The sequence below is a fragment of the Rousettus aegyptiacus genome, unplaced genomic scaffold (assembly GCF_014176215.1).
Source record: "Rousettus aegyptiacus isolate mRouAeg1 unplaced genomic scaffold, mRouAeg1.p scaffold_m13_p_16, whole genome shotgun sequence".
Classification (NCBI taxonomy): domain Eukaryota; kingdom Metazoa; phylum Chordata; class Mammalia; order Chiroptera; family Pteropodidae; genus Rousettus; species Rousettus aegyptiacus.
In genome coordinates, this window is record NW_023416291.1 from 17,694,049 (window position 1) to 17,713,490 (window position 19,442).

At 31.4% G+C, this 19,442-nt stretch overlaps 1 protein-coding gene across 8 annotated transcripts in view; it reads right to left on the minus strand.

The window, feature by feature from the left end:
- Positions 1–19,442, minus strand: part of LRBA (LPS responsive beige-like anchor protein) — a 541,206-nt gene that overhangs the window by 448,376 nt on the left and 73,388 nt on the right. For all 8 annotated transcript variants that reach the window (XM_036234292.1, XM_036234286.1, XM_036234291.1 and 5 more), the window contains 9 exons: positions 17,570–17,738; positions 15,303–15,382; positions 13,970–14,032; positions 12,071–12,168; positions 8,282–8,374; positions 7,014–7,122; positions 6,527–6,608; positions 4,242–4,365; positions 3,749–3,941 (listed from right to left, as the gene is read on the minus strand). In XM_036234292.1, coding sequence (XP_036090185.1) covers positions 3,749–3,941; positions 4,242–4,365; positions 6,527–6,608; positions 7,014–7,122; positions 8,282–8,374; positions 12,071–12,168; positions 13,970–14,032; positions 15,303–15,382; positions 17,570–17,738 — 1,011 coding nt within the window. The remainder of the gene's footprint in view (positions 1–3,748; positions 3,942–4,241; positions 4,366–6,526; positions 6,609–7,013; positions 7,123–8,281; positions 8,375–12,070; positions 12,169–13,969; positions 14,033–15,302; positions 15,383–17,569; positions 17,739–19,442) is intronic.

Genomic DNA, 19,442 nt, shown 5'->3' on the forward strand with positions numbered 1-19,442 from the left:
ATTACTTTGGACCTAGCAGTTCTGCTCCTACTTATATATCCTAGAGCAGTGATTTTTTTTCAAGTTGAGAATAATTCAGTTAGAAGATCATGGAATCTCTCACTGGGGCATCGGCAGAAATTTTAGATGAAAAAGAAAAGAAAGAGTGAGTGCATCACTATATGCCGAGATTTAATAAGGATAAATACCGTCTCATGAAATCTGTTTCAGGTATGTGGGGGGAAAGGAGTGTGTGTGTGTGTGTGTGTGTGTGTGTGTGTGTGTGTGTGTGTGTCTGTACACATACATACTTGGTCACAATAAATTTCTTACTGTGAGCCACAGTTAAAGTTTGAAAATGATGACTATTAAAACCTTTGCCTTCAAGCATCTGAGTACCTCACAGCATTGAAAATGAATGAATTAAAACTATATGATATATGTAATACTAAAAACATTTTAGAAACATAAGTTAGACAGAAAAACATGAAGAGTCCATACACTATGACATCATAAAATAGGGGACATTAGATAATATATTATTTTGGAATACATTTTTTAACTTTTTAAAGAAGGAAATGATACACACAAAATTCAAATAGTGATTAGGTTTGAGGTGAGGAGGGATGGAGACTGGATAAGAACCACACAGCCTATTTTTAACTTGGGTAGTCGCAATTCTTCCTTAAACACTTCAGAGCTACCCAAATTAATTTGGATATAAATAAGCCTTTATTTTAAAATTCGTGTTCATATCAAGTATGAAGCGATTAGGGCCTGAAATAGTGTGCTGGCAGTAAAAATGAAAAAAGACGAATAAGAGAAATGATAGAGCTATAACATAGGAAAACAGTCACTGAGCATTATTTTCTGTGATTTCACTCACTAACTCTTAAATGTACGTATACACACACACACACATTACAAATGTAAATATTTATATATTTACCATTTCTAGATCAGACACTGATTGTTAAGAAAAACTGAGAAACTTGCCTGATATTATACAACTAAAAATTTCTATAAATCAGAATTTAGCCCCAGGACTATCCTATCTCCAAGGCTCAAGTTCTCATTACACAAATAAATTGGTAACTGGATGTAAACATTTAATCATAACTGCTCAAAAGTTGAAAGACACCTGAGATATTTTCTACTCCGACTCTTTTATTTTTTAGATAGAAAATTCAAAAAGACAAGTCTATTGCTCTAAATACCCTAGGACTTAAACTGTTCTCAAGCTTTTTTATCTTAGGCTCCTTTACACTTTTAAACGTTACTGAGGCCCCACAAAGACCTTTTATTTATATCAGGAGTATCTATTAGTACTTATCACATTAGAAATTAAAAGAAATAGTACAAATATTATGAAATTTACAAATAATATGTCAACAATAAACCCATTATGTTAATAAATTTTTTTTTGAAAAAATGATTTTGCAAATCAAAATAATGTGAATACCATCATTTTGCATTTTTGCATATCTCTTTAACTTACGCTTAATAGAAGACTACTGCATTCTAATATCTATTTTCATATTCAATCTATTGCGTTATATTGTTTTGGTTGAAGTATATGAAAATCCATCCTCAGGTATATAGCTGTGAAAGGACCTCACACACTCACTGAAAAGGTGTCCTGGGATCCCAAGGTCTTCAGGCTATACATTAAAAATTACTGCTCCAAAGGTTATAGTCTTCTAGCCATCTTTCCTAAAGACTTGGGAAACTAAAGTGTACACAAAAGTATTGAATTAACATACACTATTTAAAAAATCTGAAAAATCTAATTTATCATGGCACTTTCCTAACCTAGAATTCCCCCAGATTATCTAAAGTCTAATCCAAACATATATGAGGCCCCAACTCAACCGTTTTTATCATTAGTGTTTGTAAAGGGGAAAACATTACTATCAGAAAATCAGTCCAGACTACAGCAGCCCACTACAAGAGAAAGCAGAGCAGCCGGGCATCAGCACGAACTAGAGCAAGTTAGATCAGAAGTGGCAAACACTTTCTGTAAAGTGCCAAATAGTATTTGAGGTTTGGGCACCATATAGTCTCTGCTGCATTACTCAATACTTATAACACGCAACTAGCCATAGAAAATATATAAATAAGTGGAGTAGCTGTGTTTCAATAAAACTTTATTTACAGAACAGGTCAAGCTAGATTTAGCTCTCAGGTCATGCCTGGCTGTTATAATAAAGTACCTTCCTCTCACTGAGACCAGAAAAGGCAAAATGAATAAATCTTAGGTATGTTCAATCTTAGGTACACCTAAAAACATATTTATTAGGAAATGACAATATGTTCCAATAGAATAATAAAATATTCCAAAGTACTATGACAGTCGATAAAATAAGAACATTTAAAGATACATCTACTTTATCATTTTTGCTTTTAGTCAATTTATACTTGATATAAATAATCATATAATTACATTCCTTCTGAATACAGAAGTCTTAAACAAGATACAAAAAGCATAAAGCAGGAAGGAAACTAATACATTTTACATTATTTGAAATGTAAAATTTCCTCGGAAGACAAAAGCATAAAAATCTAGAAATAAACTGATAATCAACAAACTGACAACAGTATTCATAAACAATATAGCTAGCAAAGGATTAAGACCAAGACTATATAGAGAACTCCCACAAAATAAGAAAATACTAATTAACAGTATGGAGATAGAACATGAGAACTTATACAATACTGGCGAGAATGTAAACTGATACAGCACTTTGGAAAAGAATTTCAATGATCTTATAATGGTCAATATCTGCATCTTACAAGTCAGCAATTCACATCTAGAAATATATATATAAGAAAACTTCCAAATATAAACAACATATATCAAAATGATCATCAACTGGTAAATAAAGTCTTGTCATGGAACACAATAGAAATGAGAAAATGAGCACAACTACATGGGTCAATGTGAATGAGTCTCAAACAATAACAAGTAAAAAGAGCAAGTTGCAGAAAGATGCATTTAATATATCATTTATGTTAAATATAAACGTGAAAAACAGAATTCTTTTTGTTTAGTATTATATGTATGTTGTTAAATATATATATGAAACAAATAAAAACACCAAATCCAGGATAGCAGGGGAGATGGGGGGGCTTACAACGATGGGCACAGCAACTGGGATAGGGAACCCAGTTCCACACCAAGTGGTGAGTACGTTATTCTTTACCATTCTTTATGTCTAGAATATTTCATTTACTCTTTAAACAAAAGTTATAAATAAATAACTGACAGTAGCTTAAGGTAAAAAATTTAAAAAAAAAACAGATTAATAGATTCTTCCAAACCAATTTTTTAACTGACTGGAAGATGAGCAAAGGGCAGTCAGAGCTTTTCTGTTTACTCAACCAACCACCTTACAGTAGAAAAACAACTTATCTTTGAATATACTGCGCCACCTTGTGTTCAAAAGCTTCAAGCTACGATAAAATTCACAGCACCACATCTGAAAATGGATTCTTAAATATTTAAATTCCTTTATGCTGTGGCATGAGGTTTCACTTTAAGTTAATTATGCACACAAATGACATTTGAAAAAACAGTACTGATTCTGAAGAAGTTGGAAATACTTTAAATTTCTTTTTAGTTATCCCATTTTAGTCGTCCATTTTGCTTTACTTTCAGAGAATAATTTACCTTTCGTTCTGATTTTAAGTATAAAAAAATTTTTTAATGAGTAAAACCAAGATCGTAGACATTTAAAATGCTAAAATATACTTTCATAAAGAAACTTACCTTCGAATGCGTAATTGATAAGGTGTCTACCCACACACGCCAGCCACCCCACTCATATTTGACGGCATGGTAAAGGAGGATTCTGAATATGGCATATACCATTTCTGTTATCTTTTGCTCATCTGAATTCTTAGGATTAAAATAGCAGAGAGAAAGCATCCACTCTTGCCACACAGAACACTGTAGCAAGCTCCTGAAAATTATAAGAGGATACTGAGTGACTCAAAAAATTAATCATCTGAAACATTTCTAAAAAGTACAAGTTCAAAACAAAAAAAAAACAAAAAAACAAAAAATTCCCCTTTATCTATGTACTCAAAACAACTAAAGAATGTGGCATTGAAAACTCAACTGTATGGTACATTACTTAAAGACAAAAGATTATGGAAAATTCATTTCACAGTATTTTTTAAAGTAATTTATCTTAGAACAAATGGGCTTATTCAAAGCTGGACTTGAATACTGCAAATTAAGGCCTTCTGATCCTGCTCACCTTCTGTTTTCTCTACTGTTATTAAAAAGTTTAATCATGTCAGAAAGAAATGCTCTGCGAACTTCCATGCTCTCTGGGCACTGCGGAGAATTTCGAAGTAGGGTTGCAATTACTTTAAGTATCTCTGTAACACAATTGGTAAATTAGTAAAAATCAAAACACTAAAATCATAACGAAAAATCATCAATACATTGCAATTCCTTTCATTTCCCTGACATAAATGTCTACTAATACCATCTTCTTTTGTATTATATAAAATATCATCATCTGAAGAAATGAATGATGATACATTCATGAGCAAACACCCAAAAAATTTTTATTTCACAATCAGAATGTGTAAAAGTTAAATTTTAAAATGTTATAATAAATTAAGTTAAATTATAAATAAATTACATGATGGTAAAACTGCTAACAACTCTCCTTAATCTCTGCCAATTAGTAAAGTTGATCTAAAAAAACACTAATCAAAAATTCAGAAAAAAAATTCTCACCTTTCAACAAAATTTATGGTATACACATATCCTTTTCTTTATCATCATAAATTTGAAAAGATGTCAAGATTTGCATCCATACTTTTAAAGGTAAAATTAGATACAGAAAAAGCCAAAAAAAATTAAAATCTATTTAACACCCCAATATACATACAACTACTACTGCAAAGGTCTTAAATATAATGCTGTCTAAATTTCTTGTATTTAGCTTTTAAAAAGAACGTCTTTAAAAATATATACTAAATCAAGAACTTTAAAGAAAAAAAAAACCATAACCATGAATTTGAGATTAAATATTTTACAGTTTTACTCAAATAAAATTTAGAAATTTTAAACTAGCCTTTGCCAATGTTTTTGGCAATTCTGAAGCAATAAGTTCAAAACAGAAAATATGAAAATTCTTTATTATATAAATAATATTTGAGAAACAGTTACTGAATGCTTCTAATGAAAATTCAAAATTTCTCTACTTGAACAATGATTACAATAATGATGATAGTATGAGAATGATGATGATAATAGCCACTAATTTTGAAGATATCCTATTGTTTCAAGAAACACTATTTCAAGAAAATACAAGTATTAACACATTGTACAGTGATAGCTAAATACAGAAATTAGGTGATTTACCCCAAATCACAAAACTTCAGATATACAAAAAAGACTGAAAGCCACACGGCCTACGCTTTTAAACACAATACTATGTACGCTGCCTGCCTTTTTCTGAGCCAGTACATTATGTAAATGATATATTCTAAAATTCTTACTTCGATAAGTCATCTTCCGCATAACCATATAAAATATATTTTACATTAGATTGTTAAATTTTCAAGATTTTTTCCCTTAAGTTTAAGAAAAATTAAACTTCATAGACATGTTTTTAGAACTAGTACTGAAATAGAGTACTACAAACAAACACAACTCATCACACAAAAATTAATCTTCAAAACTCTACAAACCAGTTATTGTAATGTCAATAATCTTAAAAAGCAAGATGAAAAATATACATTTCGTTCAAGTACTTAAGAATTCAAAATATCAAAAGAAGAAACTGTTAAACAGACTAAGTTCATAAACAATAAAGTAAGTAGATAGTTTTCCATTTCAAACTTGGTATTCTTAAATCGACAGTAATTTAAAGTGAAAGCTACCTCTATGGTTCATGTAATTTAGCCTGACATCGCTAAATAGTTCAATCAAAATTTTGCAGAAAATCTGAACATACAGTAAATCAAAATCTTATGCATATAATTCTTCAAAACCTCTATATAAACATTTCCACATAACCTGAGGTTAATTTCAAGTTAAATTCAACATCAAACACAAATGAAAATAGTATTATATCCCTGCCTATATTAAAATATTCTTCGATGTGTTTTCAACATTATCAAATTTAGAATTTTCACAGTAACCTTTTTAGTAGTAAAAGTTACTTTTAATAAGTATAAAAAAAGAAGCCTCTGAGAGAAATGGGCGAAGGTACTCAAAGGGTACAAATTTCCAGGAATAAGGTGAATAAGTTCTGAAGATATAATGTGACCACATGGTGACCACAGTTAACAACACTGTACTGTGTATTTGAAAGTTGCTAAGAGTTAAAAATCTTAAAAGTTTTTACCACACATTCACACAATAACTACTTGATATGATGGATGGGTTAATAAACCTTACTGTAGTAATCATTTATATCTACATATAATATAGGCTGAAGAGCTTAAACTTAGGTTTTATGTCAATTATAACTCAATACAGTGGACAAAAATTTAAAAAACTAAAAATATATTAAATACATACGAGGATTTTGTATCTTTACTGAAGAATCAGGATCTGGGTGCTGTTTATGAATCACTTGCGTACAAATCTGTTCTATAAGAATCTACAAAAGTAAAACAATAGATTATATTATCACAACCACTGTATTACCATTACTATCAATAACTAAGTACGACACTGATAAACATTAATTACACAGTCCAATACTGTCTTGCTAAATATCTTCTGCATTATATTAAATGATTTCAACACTGTAACTTTATTTTTACTTAATTATAAAATGAGACATCAAATATTTAATACAATGGAGACAATACTTTTTAAAAGACCACATGCTTAATAATTTACAGATTAATAGATTAAGATACAGCCACAGCTCATTTATGTAACTAATTTCAAAACTGCACATCAAACCTAAATAATCTTATTTCTTCTAGACACTATCAACTCAATTGTACAGGCATTTTTATAAAAAATTAATAAAAATAAATTCTTACTAGACTCCTACCTCAAACAGAACATTATACGTGGTCATTGTGATTAAATTTGTCTGAAGCATGAGCCTTTCAGCTAGCAATGAAAACAATCCATGTCCAAGCATGATTTCAGCTTTCCTTCTGCAATGACATAGAAAGAATCAAATGCACAGTTTTATTATCAACTATTTAGTATGAAAGTGGGAGAACAAAAATGTTTTTCCAATTACCAACAACTTCCAACTCAATAAAACTACCTTAATTTTCTTTGACCTAGAACTTATAAGGCCACAAAATCCTTACAAGAATATAAATTATAATAAAAGCACAGCTAAATTTAAAAAAAAATAAAATACAGGACTAGCTATACCACTAAAAATCATAAGAGCAATTACTTATTAACTAGTTTCTCCATCAGCACTAAGCATTATTGTACCATGGCTGATAAAGTCCCGTAAGTAGTTAAGTAGAAAAATAATGCATATAAAAAAGCAGAAATGTAAGAAATTAAGAAAATGAATGTGAAGATAAGTATACCAAAATTACACTTCCAAGCAAGAATTCAGAAACTGAAGGATTATAAATTTTAATCCTATACCTGAGTTTGTCAAATTTTTTTCTGCAAATGGCTAGATGGTAAATATTTTAGGCTTTGTGAATCATATGGTCTCTGTAGCAAAAATTCAACACTGCTGTTGTAACGTGAAAACTGCCAAAGATAATAAGCAAATAAATTATTGTGGCTGTGTTAGAATAAAACTTTATTTACAGGCAGCCACGGATTCAAAATAAAGACCACAGTTTAACAACACTTTTGTACCACCAAAACTGTTTATTTTCATAATTAACCAATTCTGGTATAAGGCACACTAGGTTATGAATGCCTGCATTTCAGCTAAGAAAAAAAAGGGAGTTTTAGTTTTCAAGTATGTATATAGAATACACCACTAACAAACAACCAGGTAAATATGTCAATTTCATAGTACAGATAAAGCAAATGATGATCAAGTCACCTGTAATGAAATCTCTATTGTAGCAGGAATTCAATTTATACATATATATTCTCATAGTGAACAAAAAATAAATGCAAAATTTAAATGATCTTCATAGAAGATAATATACTCCTGCTCCCACTTTATTTTTAATATGCAGACATGAGATTAAATTTATACAGCATTTTATAAACAAAAATAAAGGAAAGAGAGACTAGAGAAAACAAAGAACACAAATACTATTCCAAAAATTTATAAAATAAATAAGTAATATACTACAGTTTATTTCAGATGTGATGCATACTCACTTTGGGGCCAGGTGTTTTAAAAAATAGCCCATGGCCTTGAGAGCTTGTACTCTGATTCCTTCACTTGTTGATGCCATAAGTTTGTAGATAACACTGAATGAATTAAAATTAAAAACAAATTACTCTGAGTATATTATCCAAAAGTAAAGATTTAAAATATGTATGGATACATGTGTACATTTTTCATAGTTATATGATTATAAATCTAATTTCTAGATATAGGTGAATTTCACATTTATTTCAGGCAATAAAAAAACTCATCAACTATATGTTATCTTAAAAAGAACCACTTTAAATATAAAGACATGTAAATTAATAAAGAAAACATACCATGTTAAAGCTAACCAAATAAAACCAAAAATAACTATATTAATTTCAGACAGAACAGACTCCAAAGAAAATTTATCAGGGATAAAGAAGGGAATTACATAATAATAAAGGTGGCAATCCTCCAAGAAGATATAATAGTCCTTAAGATGTATGAGCTTAACAACAGAACCTAAAAGTATGTAAGGTGAAAACGAACAGAACTACAAGGAGAAATAGGTGAATTCACTATAATAGATACCTCAACACCCCTATTTCAGAAATGGATAGACCCGGCAGGCAAGAAACCAGTAAGGACATAGCCAAACTAAACAATACCATCAGTCAATTGGAAAAAAACTCTTATGTACAGACTACTTCATCCAAAAAACAGCAGAACACACATTTTTCTCAAGCTCACATGAAACATTCACCAAGTAGACCACATTCTGGGCAATAAAACACATCTAAACAAATGTAAAAATTTGAAATCATATAATATTTGCTCTCAGACCACAAGTGAATTAAAGTAGAAATTAATAACAGAAAGATAGCTGCAAAATTCCAAAATACTTGGAACTTAAACAACACACTTCTAAATAACATGTAAGTCAAAAACGACATCTCAAGAAAAATTATAAGTATTTTCAACAAAATGAAAATAAAAGCACAACTTATAAAAATCCATGGGATGCAGCAAAAGCAGTGCTTACAGGAAAATTTCTAGCACTGAAAGCTAGAAGCAAGAGGGATTATTTGACATCTACTTTGCTCCCTAGCATATGTCATCAGTTTGATTAAAATAAATTCATGAAAATTCCCTGCAGGTTTGGATATTTTTTATGTAAACTTTTTCTTGGAGAAGTGCAGGTAGATTCTGAACCAGCCCACCCACGATGACCTTGCGGACACAGACCTGGTGCCAGGCACAAGCGCGGGTCCACTGAACCCTACCAGCTCCCCACTTCGTATCAGGTGAACTTGGGTGAACTTCTCCAGAAACTGCGGGCTTCCTTGCTTTAAGTAATGTGCCATGACTTTAGATTTTATTTTTTGGAAAGGACAATGAATAAAAGAAACTCTCCAACCTCAATGTTAAGGATTTTTGTCAGGCGCCTAACTGCAAATGGACAGCTCCCCTTTATAGACATCAAAAACTCTTTTGAGGACAAGAAGCTTTCCTAAGAATTCATAAGGCCTGGATACCTAAAGATTGATACTGAAGTCAGAATCCATTTTGTTTGATTGTCTTAAACTGTTTGCTAATGATATTAGTCATAATGGTATACTTTTTCATTTTTAAAATATAATCTGTTCATGATTACTGAACTTGTGTAAGAGAATTGTTAATACTTTTTCCATGGTTCATGTTATACTAGATTCCAAATACAGAAAAATGAAACAGGGCAAAACTTGGATCCTGATAGTTCCTACGACAGAAATGATCCAGTGTTTTTTCACCCTCACAATAAAGACCATAAGACCTGACTGTCTTCCATTAACCTGCCCTACCCATTTTGGGAAAATGTGGCCTCAACTCAGGTCCCAAGGTTACGGTACTGCTCAATCCCCAGTGGTCAACATGACATTGTGGATACTGAGACTTCCTAGGAATGAGTCCGCCCAGCACTGAGGCTAAAAGGATCGTCATCAATGCAACCTTCAGGTTTATGAACAAAATGGGGAACTATGGATGGAAAAAAAAGGGGTTCTATAGAAAATAATCTCACAGGGTGACCTAATCATAAATTATCTGATCATAACTGGACAGGTCATGGTGGGCAGTCATGACTCAGGCATATAACTTCCTCAGTAAAAGGCTTACTATTGCCTTAAGCAAGCCCTGTCCTTTGTTTCTGTGCATCTAGGTTAACACAACTTTATAAAATTCTCCCTTTCAGACCTTTCCTCCTAAAGTAGACCACCCTCATGAAAGCACATAATCTTGTTAACTACCCCATAATCCAATCCCCACTTTGCTTTCCCCCACCTACACATAATCTTCCTTATTTCCTTCCTTAATTTCAAATGTGTAAAAGAAACTGCAAAACTGTTATTCTGCATTTGACTGTTTGCTCCTCAGACTATGTCATCAGTTTGGCTTAAATACACATTTATAAAAAATTTTTAAAAGAAGAGGACTTAACATCAATAATCTAAGTTTCTACCCTAGGAAATTAGAAAAAGTGGAGAAAATTCAATCCAAAGTAAGAAGAAAGTAAGTATTAGAGTGGAAATCAACAAAATTGAAAACAGGAAACCAATAGAGAGAATCAATACCAAAAGTTGGTTTTTGAAAAGATTGATAAAATCAATAGCCAGCCTAAGACTAAAGAGAGAACACATAATTTACAAATATCAGAAATGAAAGGGGATATCACTACAGATCCCATGGACATATAAAGAATAATAAAGGAATACTACGAACTCTATGCTGACAACTTCTATAACCTAAATGAAATAAAGTCCTTCAAAGACACAATCTGTCAAAACACAAAAATAAAAACAGATAACCTGAATAAGCTTATACCTACTAAAGATATTGAATTAGTAATAACATTCCAAAATGAAAAGAACCAAGTCCAGGTTTCACTGGTCAATTCTACAAAACTTTTAAGGAAGAAATTACACCAACACCCTACGATATACTTCGGAGGATAGGAGGAGAAGGAATACTTCCTAACCCTTTCAATAAAGCACCATTACCCAAAACCAAAATCAGGAAAAGACATTTTAAGAAAACTACAGACAGTATCTCTCATTAACAAAGATGAAAATATTCTCAACAAAATATTAGCAAATCAAACCCCAAAAAGTAGTAGAAGAATTATATACCACAACCAAATAAGATTTATCTCAGGTATGCAATCCTAGTTCAATATTTGAAAATCAGTGAATGTAATCCATCACATGAACAGATAAGAAAAACTACTGATCATATCAGTAGATGCAGAAAAAGCACTTGACAAAATCCAACAAAACACCCATTCATGTAAAAAAAAAAAAAAACAAAACAAAAAACCTACAGCTAACGTTATGCTTAAAGAGAAGAAACTCAAAACTTTTCCACTAAGATCAGGAACAAGACAAGAGTGCCCTCTCTCTCTCCTTTTTGACTTCTAGTATGAAGGACAGGATAGACAGATTTCCTCTTAGGACAGGGATCTGCTCTTGGTTCACAATTGAATACTACTGTTCCAGAACTTAAAGATAACGCTGCTAAACAATTCGCCTTTACAATAGCTGTATAACATCGCTAACTATACAAAACAGTAAAATGATTTGCCTAACTTCTCAACAATTAAATAGTAACAGATCCTCTATAATTAAGATTTCTTGAAAAAACATAACATAAAGGAGTCGTATACTGTAACTCATTTTATAACACAAAATCCAGTAATACATTTCATATCTAAGACTATCATTTCCCAACTAATCACTGCTATTAAATACATTAAAAATCTTAATATATTGAACTCTTACCGCAACCCATTTCTTTGGTCAAAAGCAGGAATCATAGAGGTAGGATGTTCTGACATTAATGCAACAAGGAGCTGTAGGACATCCAATAGATTGTCATCCTAAAATCATTTTTAAAAAAAATTTAAATAAAGAACTTATTTGAAATTGAATACGTTTGAAACAGAAATTTCAACATTAAAAATATAAGTAGACATAAAGAAACATATTTGCTTTTAACAAATTGTTTTCTTACATATGCATATCATCTGCATACTAAAGCTATACATCACTAGTCAAATAATCTTAATCAAAGAAATAAAATGACTCTTATCCTATATCAAGATTTCCTAAAACATACTCTATAGATAAAATAGATCTGATTTAACAGGATTTTTGGTTTTAAAGGAAGATTTATACTTCAAGAAATTGAGAGGCAACTATAATGTTCAGCAAGACATGTTAGAGCCGTTAATATCTAATAGACGTTGTGAATCTGGTGGTGGTGTTGGGGGTGACAAATTATGCATAATTTCCTAAACTTAACACCTGAACCACTTTGTTCCCTGAGCCTCACAAGAAACTAGTTCCATAAGAAGATTTTTTGGGAAATGATGACTGGAGAGTTCTCACATATTATGTTTTCAGTATTAATGCTACAGATACTGATAAATGTTTATTGAGTCAACATATTACTGTATGTCATATAACTTAATAACATTTACAGAAAAGCACAGGAGCAATATGAGTTCTGAAACCGAAAAAAGAAAGTCACAACCTTTGTTGACTATGTCAGTATGTATGTGTATTATCAGGGCCAACTTGGGCAATACTGAGCCACAGATAACTCGCTGGGAAGCAGCAGTGAGTTATCTCTGTTGCCCTGCCTCTAGGTTTTTATTCTCTGCTTTTGAACTTTTGCTATGGCAGCTAACAGACACCTTATTCTCAATATGCTTAGTAAATGATCTAAAACTGGGGCACTGAGGTTTCGGAAAGGTGTTATCTGTAGGAGCTGAAAGATCCCTGAATTAATAGTTTCAGAGGAAACTGTGACTTCCAGTTTCTGTTTTATAAAGTACTTCAGTCCCTTAGGGTTAATAAAAAATGAAATCACATAAATAACACGTTGCTAGGAAATGCAACCGAAAATCACAATCATCAACGTTTGAGTCAAATATGATCTAACCAAGAAATTTAATCCATTTTTTTCAAACCCCAAATAACAAAGATACGTCCAAACAATATTTCTGTCATTAATGATTAAGATATAGTATTTTATTCTATAATACTTATTAACTCAAGAATTATAACACAAGAATGTCAACTATCATTTAAAATGCTGTGCTTTATGTGAAATTCCAACTGCCAAAGTTTACTTATTTAAGACACATTTAATCAGATTATTTGGTTAGACTACATTTGACATATATTACATTTTCCCGATGCTAAAAAATGAAGGAAAAAAAAAACCCCAGACATTTCAACCTCCTTTTCAATCACATAATTTCAAATCCCGGTACAAACTAATTGTTTAACTTAACAATATTTGAACATGCAAAATAAACAGGAAAATGGTATGATGAATTTAAAACTTCAGTTACTTTTAGTCATTTTTATTATCTGTTTTCTCATGTTACACTGGTTCCTTGAAATACACTGAAAGTATTCTTGGTATACTTTATAATTAGTTCAATGAGATATAATTTTAATACTTTTTAAAGCCTTTGATGATATTTCTCAGAGCCTTCTTAAGGTAATAAAGGATATTTACATGAAGAGTACTAAGATTTAATTCCCAGATACGTCTACTCACCATTACAGCTATACCATTAATCAAAAATGTAACTTTTTCATTTTAAACAAAAGCCCATAATACGGCTTCATGAAATAAAATCCCAAAATGTAAAATTCAAATGTTACCTCATGCATAGTGAGCAGGTAATTAAGAATGGCCTGTAGTTCATCTTCCTTTACTCCAGAATCCTTTAAAAACATAATACAAGTATCTTAAACTTGCATAAAAAAAAAAAAACATTTTTAAGGAAAATTATACACACAGATTTGTCAACTTGGTTAGTTACTACAAATATAAAAATATAATGTAACCTAGAATCTAAATTTAAAATAAAAATTAGAGGAAGTACTAAAGGCATGCAGTATTCAAGACTGTACAGTAGTCAAATGAAGTCCAACATCAGCATCCTATTTTCGGCACCGTGTATAACTATCTAGTAAAGCTTATACGGAATCTTAAATAAGCGAAAATAATAATTAAGAGTATTGTCCATATCTATCACTCCTCTAAATACAAAAGGTAATTTTACTTATTTTGCATATTAAATTTGAAGAGTAAAATAAACAGTTTCTGAGATTACCAAGCTAAAATGTCAGGTACTAAAAATCAAGTAGTAATTTCCCCTGAAAAAACACTGGACTTTTAAATATGAACTTAGAATGAAAATGTTCAACCTACACTATCAATTTATTAACCATAAAACAAAGCTACTATCTCAAAGAACAATAAGAGAATTAGGGAACACACTAGGAAAGTGTAGAAAAACACAATTCAAAGAATAAATTTTTTAATAAATGGAAATAATATAATCTGAGTCTGAAAGATACACTAAAAGTTAGATCCACTTACCATATTATGTGACATCTAACAAAGTATTAAATCATAAAGAATAATAAAATGATATAGGAAAACACTGAATAAAATATTAGCAACAAATACATTTTTACATTGCCGTCTTATACAAACAAAACATCTTCCTTAAAGATATTAAATTTTACTTTACCTACAGAATGGAATGGGACCAAATAAAATCATTTCTAGGGACTGACACCTATGTGGTACATTTATTCGGGAAAATTATTTTTCAAAATCTGAATATCAGGTACAAGGAGTCCCCTAAAAATAAAATCTCCTAGAGCAGCTTTGTTGACTACTGCATCAACTAGTGCCAAGAACAGTCAAGTAATACAAACTTGGTAAATATTTGCTGAATGAAGGAATGAATACACTTTAACTCCTACAGAAATTTGTATAACATATATCACAATCGCCAATCTCCAATTCTGCCCTTATGCCCGAGAAAGAAGAATAAAAAATATGGAAACAAATAGCTTTCAAAGTATTTTCCAATGTGTAACCCCAATAACAGAACAAATAGTAAATAAACCAAGACTGTACATTATCTGAAATTATAAGTTACAACACATATATGCTATAGATAAAAAAATATGAACTCACCCTCATCACTAATTGCTTAATGAACATCAATAAGAATGCTCTTAGAGAAAGTATTTCTTTTTGATTAGGTCGTGGTCCATCTTTAAGAAAAAAAAATACATACATACACTTAGTATTCCAAAGATTTCAAAGTTAAGTATAAAATTCTCATTCCTAATAGTTTTTCCACTTATTTATAAGAAACATAAAAGTCAGTTTCCTAAAGTTTTATGCCTCTAGAAAGATATTCACTTTCATATGAAACTATATACGTTAAATTGAAAGTTTATACATTAAATTGTTTATTCTGAATAATGTCAAAGGAATCCAAAAACAAAAATGAGGTAATAAACTTTATATTTGATAATAATATATGCTTATATTTTGTTTTAAAAGACTGAGAATGTTACTATGGTAACACAAGTTTACAAAGAAAAAAGCAAAGGAAAATCTACACTATGTGATTTAGCAAGAAAAAAAAATTCATTCTCTACTATTACCAGTGAGTAAGCTAATACAAAAATCTCAAAAAGTACAACTTAACACAGTATCATTCATGAAGTGAAACATTATGCTGACTACCTCTGACATCTCCTCTTCTTGAGCAAGCCCTTGGTCACACATGGCTCACATTAAAGTCAATTTTCATGTCTCAACCATATAATTCCCAAGTAGGAAGCTTTTGAAACCAAACACCCATTGTTCTAAGATTCCTAAGTTAGTACCTGTTTTCTGCAATTCTTCCCCAGCTAATCACTATGTACAGCTAGTTCCTAGACCACCAGAGCATAGGACCACCATGACCTTGAGCATATCAATTAAAATAAGAAGAAAATTGTTTAAAATTTGTTCCACATGACAACTCAGAGACCAAGAATAAGTTACAGAGTTACCTACTAGAATGATAAAATTTGTTCAGTTCTCTCACTTGAAGTATGAGACCTTCCCAAGGTCACTAATCAGTTATAACATCAAGACCAAAATATAATACTAACACCCAGCACAGTATATGTTACAATTTCAGCATCAGGAAATTGTGACCTATTGCTAGATCTGCCACAACCCTGTCAGCTCTAACAGATCATATAACTTCTATATGTCCTCACAGCTTTCTAAATTATAGACAGCATATTCATTAAGAATAAACTGAGTTTATTTTGAAAAGGATAAAAAAAAAAAGTATTGCACAAACATGATACCTTTTCTTTATAAATCACAGAACAGCCAAAGCTTGTGAGTACAATCAGAATCTATGCTGTTTGACTCTCCAGCATCTATTTCCTTATTTGAAGCAACGGCCCTCAATTTTTCCCCTTCTTCTCTCATGTGTTTCAAAGACAGGATGGACCTACATATCTGGGCAATCTGGTGAAACCTGACGCATGGATGGGCACATGATGCAGTCAGAGCCAACGAGCAGCAAAGATGCTACTAAGAGACTTTTGCTGGAAATGCTAAATAGAAGCATCTGGCTCTTTTACTGGATTTAAAGTTGTGATAAGGTGAAGATGGAGTGGCTGCTTGGTACTACAAAAGGAGAGAATACATGAGAAGAGCCAAGAGAGAAGAACTGAGAAATGGAGAGAGACAAAGTGGGTCCAAGGGCCATATTCTGTACCCCTCCACCGAGTTTTACTGAAACTGCCAGTTCACACAAGCTGATTAACTCCCTTTTGTGATGTAAGCCAGTTGGAAGCAAGTTTTACAATACTTACAATCAAAAGAGCTACCATTTGTTAAATTTTTATTTTGATTCTTTCCATGAACTGTTGACATGATGACTTGATATTATCCTTTTTGTAACTTAGTCATGAATATACAGGAAAATAATTACTGAAATTTTGTAATTTTTAATTTTGTAAATTTTGTAATTTTGAAATTTTGTAATTTCACTATTAAAAGAGGATACTCCCTACTTATAAGAAATCTCCATCTCCCAAAAACAGTTTTCAATGATCTCGTCGTGACAACTGGTCTCAGCATCAATTCCAGTCACTAATACAGAATTTGTTCTTATTTTCAGTGCCTTACAGCAACCATTCTAGTCATATTTGCTTCCCCAAACAACTCAGCAAAATTATCAATTTTTTATAAAAGCAGCAAGTTATTAATCTCTAGCAATCACAATTTAGGACAAATTTTCAAAATCATCAATAGGATTAAGATAAAATTCTGCCATGAGATTTAGGAAAACTTCCAAAATACTATAACAGTATTGATTAAAACAAACAAAAAGAAACCCTAATTTGCCATACGTATAATTTCATGTATTAACAGAGGCGATATACCTAATCCCTTTGGGGTGATACCACTTCGATCCTGAGGATTCACTGCCCAGTAGTAGTACTTCAGAGTATGCATGATGAGTAGCACTGTTCCAACTCTTCGAATGGCATTATATATGTTGACAGTACCAATGAATTCAGTGGACAGATAAGTATAGAGTGTCAACTGAACCTAGAGGATCAAAATGAAGGGTTTAAAACAAAGAAGCAGACCAGCATTTTACTTGTTTCCAGTATTATCCTCAAGCTGCTTTACTCAAATGATATTTGTTCCAAAAATTAAGATGCCAAGTTCGATAACAGCATCTTAACAGGTAATACATATCCACTCATGTACACACACAAGCCCACGCACTCCTTATAAAACTAAACCAGGTAAATTTTTCTTTTATAATAGCATTATAAAGTTAACACCCCCAAATATATCAAATTTTTACAGTACTACTCTATGGAAAAAACTGTTTGATTCATATTTAGTAATCAGCAATTACTCATGAGCTTGTATAACTTCTTTATAATAAACTTACTACTACTGCTATTCATAGTTTCAGATATCTAGAAATTTTCTTTGTTTTGAAGAAAATTAGAAGCTAGAATAACTAAAAATAAAAGAGTAGCTCAAAAGAAAAAAAGGAGAAATAAGTCAAAAGAAACAAAGCCATACAAAAAAATGCAAAGCCTACCTTAAGAAATACCTACTAGAAGAACAGAATTCTGTTATAATTGCTCATTACTACAAAGATGGTAATCATAGCATTATAACATGTTGGTAACCCCTGTCCTTCAATTAGGAAAGTTTCTACTAATCTTATTTCTAAATAAATAATCTAAATAAACACATAAGAACTTACTAACTTCAAAATATAAGCTCTTAATATGTAAGAAAAAGAAAGGATATGAGTGGTGACCCACCACTACGCATTTCATCTTAACATAAAATTTCAGTGAAATTATGGCTCTAAAATTCAACAACTAAATTCCAGGACTTACAACAGCACAACATAAAGACTGTTTTTATTCTATTCTCATGTTGAAATCAAGAATTTTTTCATTTCATTGCTAGTCAATTTATTCTGTAAACTGAACAACTGTAGTAGGACATATATACTTTCCCTGTGGCCAAAGACCAAACTATTCCTGACCATTTACAACTGAACATTTATGTTACCTTCCCTGGACACTGAGGGCATTTTCATTTTCAGTCCTGCAAGGTACCTAGTGATTTCTTTAGAGGGTGACCATCAGATGGCTAGCATCCAGATGCCTGATAAATAAACAATCAAGGCTAAATGAACTAGGTAGTCAATCAGTAACCATAAATGTTAAAGAATGGCAGATTCTGAACCACTGAAAATTGAAGCTTAGAAGATGATTATAGTTTAGAAAACTATATATACACTTGCTGAAGATAACATTATTTTGATGTAGCTATTGCTGTTTAAATGGACAAGCCCAGTTAACTTGTCATTGAGGCCATGTAACACTTTCTGTGACATGGCTCAAATTCTGAACCATGTTATATCAGTCACCTGGGAAATATTTACATCCACCTATATGCATAGCACTGTAATAGGATATACGATAGCATACACACTTTACCTCTCTGAAACCCAGTTAAGACAAAAAATACACACAAATTTAAGTGAAAAACCAAAGGTAACAAGGACACCTACTGAAACATAAGAAAGGTCGTGTGCCAATATGTAACTGTAGAATGAGTGACACTGAGCTATTACATACAATGAATTCATAGGCCAGAGAAATTAGTATAGCGTAAGCTATACTAATAGTCAAGAAAATCTTCACTAGTAAAGTAGGTATTAAGGTAGGCTTTGAAGATGAGTAGACAGAACAAAGATAGGTAGACAGAACAAAA